The 13,230-nt window shown below is 37.7% G+C and overlaps 1 protein-coding gene across 4 annotated transcripts in view; it reads left to right on the top strand.

The window, feature by feature from the left end:
* The window catches only part of PCDH15 (protocadherin related 15), a 1,574,801-nt gene that overhangs the window by 975,724 nt on the left and 585,847 nt on the right, over window positions 1-13,230 (top strand). For all 4 annotated transcript variants that reach the window (XM_070752283.1, XM_070752284.1, XM_070752286.1 and 1 more), the window contains one exon: window positions 4,754-4,914. In XM_070752283.1, the coding sequence (XP_070608384.1) occupies window positions 4,754-4,914 (161 nt within the window). The remainder of the gene's footprint in view (window positions 1-4,753; window positions 4,915-13,230) is intronic.

Raw genomic sequence — 13,230 nt, 5'->3', positions numbered from 1 at the left:
AATACATTTGTGAGACTGTGTAATTCAGTTTCCAGGTGATCATACCTGTACCCGTGAAAATCTACGAAAACATGACTTATATGACTTAGGTCTTCAGCTATGTCAGTGTTGGTGAACCTTTTTGTCACTGAGTGCTGAAACAGGAGCGTGTGCATGCATGTGCCGGAAACCAGAACAGCAGCTGCCCAATGCACTCATGCGTGCCAGGAAGATGATCTTCTGGTTTCTGGTGTGGGGAATGCATGCCAGCCACCTGGTTTTCCAGTTTTTGTTATAGCCATGCATGTGCAAAGACCAGCTGGCCAGTGCGCATGCATGTGCCATAAACCAGAAGACCAGTATGCATGTGTGCATCGGAAGATCATTTTCCTGGCTCACGCATGCACACTAAGCAACTGCTCTTCCAGTTTCTGGCACTTTTGTGCACATGAAGACCAACTGACAGGTGCACCGGAACCCAGAAGAACGATGGGTGATGGCTCATGTGCCTGGAGAGAATGATCTGCATGCCACTTCTGGCACATGTGCCATAGGATCACCATCACAGAGTTGTGTCATATGTACCATGTTGCAAATTTTGATGCCAAGAGCTCTTTGTGTGCTCTCTGAGCTAGGTGGTTTTCTTGCAGACATTTCATTGCCAAATTAGGTAACATCATCAATGCTAGTCCAACCCTCTTTATTAATTATTGACACCCTTTCACTCCTGCAGACATCTCTGGTTACTGTGCTGGATTAGAAATACAGTGGTACCTCTACTTAGAAACGTAATTAATTCTGTGACCAGGTTCTTAAGTAGAAAAGTTTGTAAGAAGAAGCAATTTTTCCCATAGGAATCAATATAAAAGAAAATAATGTGTGCGATTGGGGAAACCACAGGGAGGGTGGAAGCCCTGTTCCCACCCAGGAGATTCCTAGAGAGGCCCCACGGAGGCTTCTCCCTGCCTTTTCCAGTTACAGTTTCTGAGGCTCAGGTTTGTAAGTGGAAAATGGTTCTTGAGAAGAGGCAAAAAATCTTGAACACCCGGTTCTTATCTAGAAAAGTTCGTAAGTAGAGGCATTCGTAGGTAGAGGTACCATTGTAATATATAACAGTAAGATAAATAAATGTAATAATGATCACCGTGTTGTCAAAGGACAACAAAGGACTCTTTTTGTAAATGTTAAAAAGAAGTGACAGGGACAGAATTGTTTTTTTCTTATGTAATTTCCTTTGGTGCACCTTTTGTCTGGTGCATTTCAGCTGCTTGTTCCGCTTAACCTCTGCCCTAACTCTTTTCATGGTCTTGAACATCCACCCAGGTGATCTTTCTATATAGGCAAAAACAGATGACAAGTGTTAGAAAGACCTAAGTTTGTTCTTTGGCTATGCCAAAGAATGCTGTTGTCTTTTCTGCTCTTGTGTGGCTCAGATTATAACCAGTGAGAAATTAGTTGTCAACCTGGGGTACACATCACAGCTGTCTGCTTTATGTTTGCTGGTAGGATGAAAATATACAGTATGTATGCTACATCAAAATCTTATCTCTAGCTCTCATATGTAGAAGGAATAGGTTATCAAATTGGCATTTTAGCTGAAGGACAAAAACTGGCTCTGAGCAACAAAAAGAAATGTTCAAAATATAAAAGGAATGAAAGGAAGGCATTTTTTTCTCCAAAAAGCTGACACATGAACTATAAGTGGTTAGGTGGTTAGCTAAAGGACAGCCTTAAAGTGTTTAAGTTAGTGACAGTAGAATTATGTGCATTTGTGATAAATACCACAGGAATAAGAAACTGAAACCAACTCTTGTGATAAATAAATGCTCTCTGAATGCATTTAAGGCCATGAAAAACCTGGTAAAGTAAATCAGAACCAAAATAGATCCTATACTGAATATTCATGTGAAATTATAGAGTGGAGCTCTATCACCTCCATCTCCTATTTTCCCAGCCACATTCCAAGTTTTATATCCAAGGAGCTTGAATTATAAACGAAAAGGTGTAGAGCAGATGTGTCCAACTTGTAGTTCATGGGCTGCATTCAGACAGTTGGTAATGTGGCCTCAAAAGATAATAAAAATATTTTAAAAAATAAAATAAAGAAAGTTTGTTATTTATATACATTAACTATATTATATAGTTTATATGCATCACAAGATAATTTCTCTGCACTCAAAAATGACCAAGGCAAGTCAAAAGTTTGGATGCACCAGGCATATACGGTAGATTCAATCAAATCTAAAAGATCAGCACTTTAATTTGAATTGCAAAGGGAGGGGACAGGCCTCTTTTGTTGCTCTCTCTCTTGCTCTCTCACACTCACCTTCTCCTCCCATATATTCAACTATTGTACATTGTATGCCAGGGGTGTTAAACTCAAGGCCTGCGGGGCTTTCCTAATCTACCCAATGCAAAGAGGAAACATGTCAGCAGTTTGGGGAATGGCATCAAGTCATCTAAAGCCCACCCGTTTGGCCTTGCCCACCCAGTTGGCCAGGCCTGACCGGTCCCCCGAGGTCAACCACAACCCTGATGTGGCCATTGAAATTGAGTCTGATACCCCTGTTCTATGCCAATGTTTCCCAACCTTAGCAAAGTTAAGATGCTTGGACTTTCATGACCAGAACTCTGAGAAGTGAACACATACTAAAATTGCTGAGATTGAGAAACACATTGTTATGCTATGGAATCCTTGTTAACTTCTGAGGTTGCTTGCTTTCTTGCTTGCATATATTAATTTACCTTAAGGTAACATTATCAGTATGATGATATGTTGCAATTATATTTTTATCTATCTGGGAAATGAAATGTCTGCAAACAAACAAACAACCTCAGAAACCAACAAGGATTCTCCATTCAACCTTATGTTGTGTGTATGAGAGAGTCTATATCAATGATGGTGAACCTTTTTTCCCTCAGGTGCCGAAAGAGCATAGGTGTGCGCTATCTTGCATGTGCAAGTGCCCACACCATGATTCAATGCCTGGGAAGGGTGAAAACAGCTTCTCTCACCCTCTGGAGGCCATCTGGAGGCCGGAAACGGCTTGTTTCCCAACATCTGGTGGGCCCAATAGGCTCATGGTTTGCCCTTCCCCAGGCTCCAAAGACTTTCATAGAGCCGTGGAAGGGTAAAAATGTCCTTTCCCATCCCCTTCAGAAGCTCTTGCTAAGCCAAAAACATCTTTCCAGAGCTTCTGTCTGAGCCAAAAATCACCTTGCTGGCATAAATATGCACACTAGAAATGAGTTAGGGCAAGAGCTCGCGTGCCAGCAGATATGGCTTCACAGGCCACTTTTGGCACCTGTGCCATAGGTTCGCCATCACTGGTCAGTCTATCTATCTATCTATCTATCTATCTATCTATCTATCTATCTATCTATCTATCTATCTATCTATCTATCCATCCATCCATCTATCTAGGATGGGGTGGAATGCAGTTCCACTGGTGGAAATGAAGCTGCATGCACAGCTCCAGCTGACCGGCAGCAGTAACTTCCTGGATTACCGGTTTCAGCTTGGCTCTCCTTTTTCCCCCTGCTGCTGTGCTCCTCACTTTTTTCCTCTTTCCTCCTTCCTGGCCTTGGACAAGCTTTCCTCTCTCCTGCCCGACTCCCCTCCAGCCTCATGCGGCCATCTGCCAAGGCCAGGAGAGCCGTGCCATGCCGAAGCAGTCTTTTTCCCCTCGCGAAGCGCTCACTCTGCCCACAGCAGAGATGAAAAGGCATTGTGCAGCAATAACAGTTCACTTGAATGATGATGATTGTTCAAGCCACTCCCACCTGATCACATGTCCAGCAAGCCACTCCTACCCAGTCACAACCATCAGGCCACACTCCCAAAATAAGCCACACCTACAGTGTGGCAGTAAAAAATTTGGCTGCCCATTACTCTCCATCCATCCATCCATCCATCCATCCATCCATCCATCCATCCATCCATCCATCCATCTATCTATCTATCTATCTATCTATCTATCTACCATATCTTGATATCATGCTAGCCAAATGAACCATGCTCATATTTCTTACACAACACATGGAATCTCAATGGCAGACTGTGGGCCAATCAGTCTTTTAGCCTGGGAAATCAACCTACAAGAATTACTCTAAAACAATAAAACAAAGGTGCAAAAATGTTGTTTCTTTTAATCAAAATGACGCATTTCAGCTGGAGAGACTATGTCTTTGAGCAAAGTTTAATACAAGCTGTTTATTTGCAGTTTGCAATACTTTGTGCATGAAATAACTAGACAGAATAAGAAAGAATACATGAAATTCTAATCTAGGGAAGGAAGCAGGCAGTTTGTTGATGCTGCAGTTTCCTTCAATGCTTGATCTCAAATCTCTTAGTTCAGGGGTTAGACACTGGGCTGCAGCATGCCAGAAACTGGGCCGCACAAATAAGTGAAGGCCATTTGCAGGATGCAGGTAGCATGCAAAACCACGCCCCCTCCAGTCCATGGAAAAACCTCCCTCACAGAACCAGTCTCTGGTGTCCAAAAGGTTATCTTAGTTTATACTTCAGTGAATAAGGTTCTCTTGCTGGGTTCATTAAATAAATGTTACTACTCCTTGTGTTTGTTTTCTGTCTTTAATATGTATGGCTTTGATGTGGACATTTCTGGTTTTTTAAAAATGTTAAGTTGACCACATTTTAAGCAGGTAAACTCATCACAGGTCAGTGTAGCACTTGGCAAATATAGATTTAATGTTGTACCTTCTCAAAATTGTATTTCACTTACAGATACACTATCTATGCTTTCTGTTTCAGGCACAATCTTGGTAGACAGCATGTTGATCAAAGGAACAGCAGGAGGACCTGATCCCACTATAGAACTCACATTAAAGGATAACACAGACTACTGGGTCATTTTAGATCCTATCAACCAGAGACTTTATCTTAACAGCACTGGACGAGTTCTGGACAGAGATGTAAGTTGGTTTCTATATCACTCGTGAACTTGATTCTTCTTTTATATTAAACTTATAGTTCAGGATTTATTTATTTTTAAAATGAATAATGAAAGTGTAAAATGCGCATGGCGCAGTGGTTAGAGTGCAGCACTGTAGGCTACTTCAGATAACTGCTAGCTGTTCAGCAGTTCAAATTTTACCACAGGCTCAAGATTGACTCAGCCTTTCATCTTTCCGAGGTGGGTAAAATGACCCAGATTGTTGGGGGTAATATGCTGATTTTGTAAACCGCTGTAAAAACCACTATGAAGCAGTATATAAGTCTAAATGCTATTGCTATATTTCTGTTGTAAGCTTTTTTTTCCCTATGAAAGAAATCCCATTGAACTCTTCTAAATATGTTAAATTGTAGCCAAAATAGGTGTCCAAAGTAGTGGATATAAATAAGCATTCTATCAAGCAGATTTATATATTCAATAAATATATATATATTCAATATATAAATCTTATTCAAATTGGTATAATTTCTATCAAACAGCATAAATGGCTTGAGTCATGCAATGGACTAATCCACAGTTAGCAAACCTTTAACGGGAGCACACATGAGCTGTTTTGGCACCAAGTGCTGAAAGGGGAGAGCATTCACAAACACCGCAAACTAAAAAAGCATATGATTTTCTTTTTTTAAAAAAAATAATTTTTATTATATAAACATTAAAAAATAAGACAGTACATAATCTATCATTTTACAATATACTTATTTGTTTGTTTAAATGTTGTACTTGCATCTTATAAGACAAACAACAAAACATAACACAACATAACCCCCCATCCCATTTGAACTGTTATCAACACAATTCATTCTTTATATATTTATATGGCCTGTAACATCAGCGGTTATTGTACGATTGTTCTGTATTTCCAGTAAAACTAAGGTCGAGTTGTTGCTATATATTATAATGTTATGGTTAAGATTAATTCTAGGAACATCGGGTTTTTATTTACAGCTATTATCTCTTCTATCCACCCAAGTATAAAATTTCTCCCAAATTTCATAATTAGTCTTTATTTTTGAGCTTTTGAGTCAGTTTGTCCATTTCTGCACAATCATAAATCTTTTTAATCAATTCTCTTTCTGATGGTGATTCTTCTTTTTTCCAGTTTTGTGCTATAGTTATTCTGATTGCCATAATTATGTGCTGTATCAAGTAGTAATAGTCTTTTTTGATTTTCAGATCTATTATGCCTAAAAGAAAAGTTTCTGGTTTTAATATAAGTTTTAATTTAGTCATTTCAAAAATCCACAATTTTACTTTTTTCCATATTTTCTTTATTTTGGGGCATGTCCTCCACATATGAAAGAAAGTTCCATTTTTATTTTTACATCTCCAACAATTTGGTTTTAAATTTGGATATATTTTTGCTACTCTAGCTGGTGCAAGATGCCATCTGTAAAACATTTTTTGAATATTCTCTTTGTATGAAACAGATTTTGTCATTTTATAATTCTTTCGCACTGAATCCCATTGTTCTAGATAGATGGTATGTCCCACATTTTTTGCCCAGCTGATCATATTTCCCTTAACTATTTCTGTTTCCATTTTGTATTCAATCAGAAAGTTATATGTTTTGGATATAATTTTTTTCTCTTGGCCTAATATTAATTTCTCTAATATTGAGTCTTTTTCTTGAATTCCATTATTTTTCTTCTCTTTGTGCCATTTCGTCTGAATTTGACTATATGGCCACCACTCAATAATAATATTGAGACAACTCTTCCAATTATTGTCATCTAATATCTGATTGTAATTCACCATTTTTTAAACTAAAGAGTGTTTGGGTGTGTTAGTGCCTCCATACTGGAGTACCACCTTGGTATTTTTGTGTAGTGTTCCTTTTTAATTTTTATCCAGATCGAAAGTAATGAGTCTCTAATTATATGTTTTTTGAAATATATCAGGTTTTTTTTTTCATTCCACAAGAATCCATGCCATCCTTGTAAAATGTTGTGTCCCTCCAATGTTAACAGTCTTTGGTTTTTGATCTCTATCCAATCTTTAATCCAGAGAAGTCTGGAAGTCCAAATCCAGCTTGCTTAGTCTTATCTTGTAACCATTTCAGCTTTATTCTCACTTTTTTGCCTCCCCATATAAATTTAGAAATTATACTATGTAATTTTATAAAAAAAAAAACCCTGTTATTTAGCTTTATTGGTATTATTTGGAATAGGTAGAGAAATTTTGGTAAAATAGACATTTTCATTGTGGAGATTCTCCCTGTTAAAGAAATATGTAATTTATTCCATCTTATCAGCTGATCATCTGTTTTTTTAATTAGTGGGTCATAATTATCTTTCTTAATTGTACTACATCTTTTTGTTAATGATATCCCTAGATATTTTGCTTTCTTTACAATTTGTATCCCTAAAAGCTTTTCTAGCTCTTGATCTTATTCAAATTTCATATTTTTGTTATTATTTTTTACTTTTCTGCTTATTCATTTTTAAACCTGCCAGCTCTCCATATTCTTTTATCTCCTTTAGTAAATGTTTTCCATCTATATCATCTGCGTATGCCTGGACTTTAAATTCTTGTCCTCTAATCTTCAAACCTGTAATCTTTGGGTTCGTTCTTATTCGGCTTAACATTGTTTCAACAGATAGAATATATAATAATGGGGATAGCAGGCACCCTTGACGTACACCCTTCCAAATTTGAAATGGTTCTGTTAATTCTCCGTTAATCATAATTTTTTGCAAACTGTGTGTGGTATATTGTTTGTATCATCTGAATAAATTTAGGGCCAAATTTCATTTGCTTTAGTATTTCAAATATAAATTCCCACCTCAGATTATCAAATGCTTTCTGCGCGTCTAAGAACATGAGAGCCATGGGTTTCTCGGGATGTGCTTCATAAAATTCTAATAATCTAATATTGTCCTTGTGTTATTTCGTATGTACCTTCCTGGTAAAAATCCATTCTGATCTGTATTTATCCAGTTGTTTAGAATTGGTTTCATTCTATTCGTCATGATTGACATAAAAAATTTATAATCTACATTGAGTAATGATATTGATCTGTAGTTTTGTATGTTCTGTTTTCCTGAAATATCTTTCGATATTAGACTTACTAATGCTTCTGTCCAAGATTTTGGTGTTACTCCCTGTTTTAAGACTTTGTTAAATATGACTAGTAATATTTTCCCTAGTAATTCTCTTAATTCTTTATAAAATTCACTTGGTATGCTATCGGGGCTTAGGGTTTTGTTATTTTTTTGTTTCAATCTTGTGTTTTCCAGTTCTATTGGGGTTATTTTATTGTATTAATAATGTTTTGTCTGATTCCAATATCTCTCCTAATTCTATTTTATTTAAATAAGTTTTCAGTTATTCTTCTTTTATCTCCTCCTTTTGATATAATTATGTAAAATATTTAACCACAATTTTCTTTTTCGCCTCTATTGTATATTGACTATCTCCATTCTCATCCTCTAATCTTTGTATATATCGTTCTTCTTCTTGTTTTTTCAATTTATATGCCAACCATCTACCAACTTTGCGTTTTCAAAATGGTTTTTTTAGCAATCCTAATTTTACCAGCAATCTCATCCTATATCAATAGATTGATATTATGTTTTAATTTATCCCTCTCTTGTCTTAGCTTCTCATTTTGTAAATCTTTTTGCATTTCTATTTCTATGTGCTGTATTTTATTTTGATATTCATTCAACTTTTTATCTTTGGTTTTCTTTATTTTAGCTGTATATGCTATTGTTAGCCCCCTTATGTATGCTTTCATGATGTCCCAAATATTCTGTATTGTTGTATCATTGTTCCAATTGTCCTGAAAGACAAAAATTGAGTTCTTGTTTAATAAAATTAATATAATTATGTTCTTTAGTCAGTGTTTGGTTTAAAGTCCATCTGTAATGTTCTCTCTTTGGTTCCTTTATATTTATTATTATTGGGTGGTGGTCTGCCCATATATTCAGTCCTATCACAACTTCTTCAGTAATGTTCCCTATTTCCCTGTCTGCCCAAATCATGTTGATCCTTGACCATGATTTCTGAGGTGATGAGTAAAAGGTGTATTCTAAATTTTATATGTGTCTTTCCCTCCATAAGTCTGTAAGTCTATATTCCCTCACCATCTCAAATAATTCAATAGGCAAGGTTTTCCTCTCTTTATTTTTCTTTTTGGTCATTTTGTAATCTTTTTGGATATCATGTACCGCATTGAAGTCGCCAATGATACATATATTTCTCCCTCCTACCTGTCTTACCTGTTCTTCTAATTTTTTATAAAATTCTCTCTGGTTTGAATTTGTGGCATATATCACCATTAAGACTATTTCTTTGGGTTTTATTCTGATTTTTATACTCAATATTCTGCCATCACTATCCATGTCATTTTTTTCCGGTTGGAGTTTTTCTTTAATATATACTGCTATGCCCCTTTTTTTTGAGTCTGCAAGTGCCGTAAATAATTTACCTAGTTTTTTGTTTTCTAATAGTTTGGATTCCTGATTTCTTATATGTACTTCTTGTAGTCACAATATCTCTGCATTTTGTCTCTGTAATTTAGTCATTGTCTGTTTTCTTTTCATAATCCATTGATATTTACGGAGAATATTTTTAATGTTTTCATTTTTTTTCTCCTCCTCTTTTACTGTTTCCTCACCGCTGCTCTTGTTATGATTCTTTCTTCTTTTTGTATCTCCTTCCTCTCTTGTTCATTTTCTATCTCCTTCTCCTTTGGTTCTTCTTCCCAGCTTTGGTGGTCTATATCCAAACTACTTCCTCCTTCTTTTTGTAAATACTGCCCGATGAAATGGTCGGCCTTTTCAAATGAATCTATTTTAATTTTTTTTCCCTTCCAAGTTATCAAAAGTCCTTCAGGGATTAATCATTGGAATGGTATTTCCCGTCTCATCAGTTTGGCCATTAAATAGTGGAAATCTCTTCTTTTGTCTCTGATTCGTTTTGGTATTTGTTTGAGAATGATTATTTCCATCCCCTTATACATTACTTGTTCGTTTCTTGTAGTTTTGTAGATTTCATCTCTAATGGCCTTTTTTGTAAACCGTACGTGCACTTCTCTTGGTAATCTGTGGTTTTTTCCATAATTGGTTTGAATCCTATACACCTCATCGATGTGATTTCTCACCCCCTCCTCTTCTATTTGCATGTTTTCGGTTATTAATTCTACAATTCTACTAAATAGATCTTCTTCCGCAGTTTCAGGTATGTTCTGGAAGTGTGAATATAAGCAGATTTCTCCATTTCCAAAATTGCGATCAAACTCTCTAGCTCTTTGTTGGCGGCTCTCAATGTCCCCTCTGCTTCTTCCATTTTATCTTCTGTTCATCCCATGTTGGTTTCCATTCACTTGATTCTTTGTTCATGATTTATAATTATTTCCTGTATATTCTCCATTCTTGCCTCCAGACCTTCGATTTTCCCTGCCATTTTTTCAAAATTCTTGTTCGTTTCGTCCTGATTTTGCTTCATTGTTTCCTGTGTTGTAATGTAGATTCCTGACTCCGCACCATAAATTCTTGGATCAATTCCAATGAAGCCTGTATTGACTGTAGAGTGGGTGTTTGGTTCTGTTTGTCTACTGTTGCCATTTCTATGTTTGCCTTGGTATTAGTTGTAGAAGGGGTTCCGGGCGTTGTTTTCTTCAGAGATTTGGTGAAGGTTGTTGACATATTCAGTATTTTTCATAGATGTTCCCAAAATCTCCATATTGGGGCAGCTAAACAAGTAACATAACCACCAATGCCTACTAATTAACACTGTAGTTCTTAAATCTGTCTTTAAACAATCAGTCAACCTTATCAATCTTATCAATCAACAATTTTCAATTTCTATATATCTATCTTAAATAATATTTTAAATATCTTAAAGAAATCAATGGGTATATTAATTAATTAGTTGAGAGTATTAAATATATTAATTGGTACAACTTAATTAACTTAAATATCTTATTTAGTATAAATTAATTGGTACGTTGTTTGTTATTCTATTATATTCTATTAAATATGTTAAATATACCTAAAATTTCTAAATGCTACTAAAATATTTCTGAATCTAAACCAAAATAAACCTTATATCTATATAAGTTTCTTTCAATTCCCAAAGGAGAGAAGCAGAAAAAGACAAAGAAAGAGAGAAAGAAAAGATGAAAAGAGATAGAGAGGGGAGGGGGAGAGCAATAACGATCAGGAAAGGTAGGCAATAGTCAGTTTACAAATTATAATTTAAAGAGTTTATATGTTTCTTCTTAGGCTGAGTTCTAATGTTCTAGAGTTCAAATTTAGTTTAAATCAGTTCAGACCTCAGTATGTCTTAGTCTGTTGCCAGTTCAATATTCAATATTTAATAATCAATGAATAGTGGAGTGTCAGTACCGTCTATTGGGGTCGCCAAACCGATATCCTACCTAAAAGGGTTGAGTAGGGAGTTCCACCCGAAAAGGGGTTAAGTACAGTAAAATAAATGAAATAGGTTAAGGCTTCTAGTATGTTCAAAGGGTCTCCGTTTTTGCTGGGAGAGCGGTCCTCCGGCTCGTAACGTCCTGTGATCTGTCAACTCTCTCCCAATTCTCCAAAACTGCTTTCTTTATTCCTCGATCTCCGTAATCTCCAGCTGATCTCGATCTCTGGTCTCCAATCTCCACCATTTACCACCACTCTTCCTGGGTCTCCGTTACATCCAATCACCAAATTTGACACTTAACTTTTTTTTTTACTCCTGGATCTCAATGTCAATCTCAATTCAAGCCTCCAACCTCTATTTCTGACCCTTCTATTCCACCACCGTCACCGCCACTGGTCTCGTCCTCTTCTTCATCCACCGTTCACCACTTGCCTTCTGCCCGGGCTCTGCTCTGCTCCACTCATTATTGGTCTCTGTCCGCGCTTTTCAGTCCCTCTGGCCCCAAAACTCTCTAGACTCCATTCTGCTCCAACCTCAACAATCACTGCCGTCACAATCAGGAGACTCACTGTTTTATATATTTTTCCTCTGATGTTCTCCTCTAGTATTCTGGTGGGTGAGTAGTGAAAGCTGTTTCAAATGACACCATTGATGTTGCCGTTTAATCTTCTTTCTCTTCCCAGCTGTCAAAACAGTGCCATGTCACCGAACCGAGGATAAACCTCAGTTTCCCCCCCCCCGCTCGATCACAGGGGTTTCGCCAGGAGCAGTGGGGGTTTGCTCCTCCACCCAGTGCCCTAAGCTTCCCCTTTGACTATCTTTCCTCTCCAGGGAAAATCCTCACCGTTTACATGGTATTCAAGTGGAAAATCTCAGATGCAACCCAGCATAGGCTAAATCCCACACTGCTCTGACATGGTGCCGCCCAAGAAGCATATGATTTTCTGGTTTCTGATGCACATGTGTGTGCGAAGAGAAGCTGTCCAATGCACTCCACCTGGCCTTTTGGAGGTCATTGCGCCTCCCTGCCTGCCCCCATGTCACATAAGAAACCCGCTTGGGCAGAGAAGGTCCTGCCTGGCAGCTCTGGTCCCCTTGCTCTTCCAAGTTCCGGTGCACCAGCCATCTTACGTTTTGGAGTTAAGATGCACTCCTCCCCCCAAAAAGGTGGGTGAAAATTGTGGTGCATCTTATACACCAAATATTACTGAAGCCCTGTCCGTCCACTGGCCAATTTCAGCCTTTTCACATCATTTGTTTAGCCTCTGCATGCTCCATTTCAGATCTGTTCCAGGCTTCCTGGATTGCCACAGCACATACCACCGATGGCTATTATCATGTGTTGCATTTTCAGCCTCTTCATGTCATGTTTTTGGCCTCTGCACACTCCATTTTTGCCCTCCGCATGCTCCATTTGTGGCTTCTGCACATCACATTTTTGACTGGTTCCAGGCAGCCAACAACAGGGCATTCAGAAGTCAAAAATGCAACACGCAGAGTAGGCAATTGGCAGCAGCATGTCATGGCAATTCTGGCATCCGGAAACGGGTCTAAAATGGGGTATGTGAAGGCCAAAAATGCAATGTGTGCAGCAAAAAACATGACGTGCTGAGGCAGCAATTTAGCTGTGGTGATTCCCCACAGCCTGGAACAGCTGATTGACATGAGGCCGATTCAACTGCCAATCAGCTGCTCATACTGAATCAGGCTGCAATAACATGCTGAAGCTGACCAAGCTATTTGCTGTTTGCTACAAGGAAACTAGCCAGATTCATACCAATGGATGCTGGTAAGCAGAGGTAGAATTTTTTTCTTGTTTTCCTCCCCAAAATCTAATGTGTGTCTTATACTCTAGAGCAGTGATGGTGAACCTATGACATGGGTGCCACATGTG

Source organism: Erythrolamprus reginae, chromosome 5 (genome assembly GCF_031021105.1).
Source record: "Erythrolamprus reginae isolate rEryReg1 chromosome 5, rEryReg1.hap1, whole genome shotgun sequence".
In the NCBI taxonomy this organism is placed as follows: Eukaryota; Metazoa; Chordata; class Lepidosauria; order Squamata; family Dipsadidae; genus Erythrolamprus; species Erythrolamprus reginae.
This window is presented reverse-complemented; position numbering and strand designations above follow the sequence as displayed.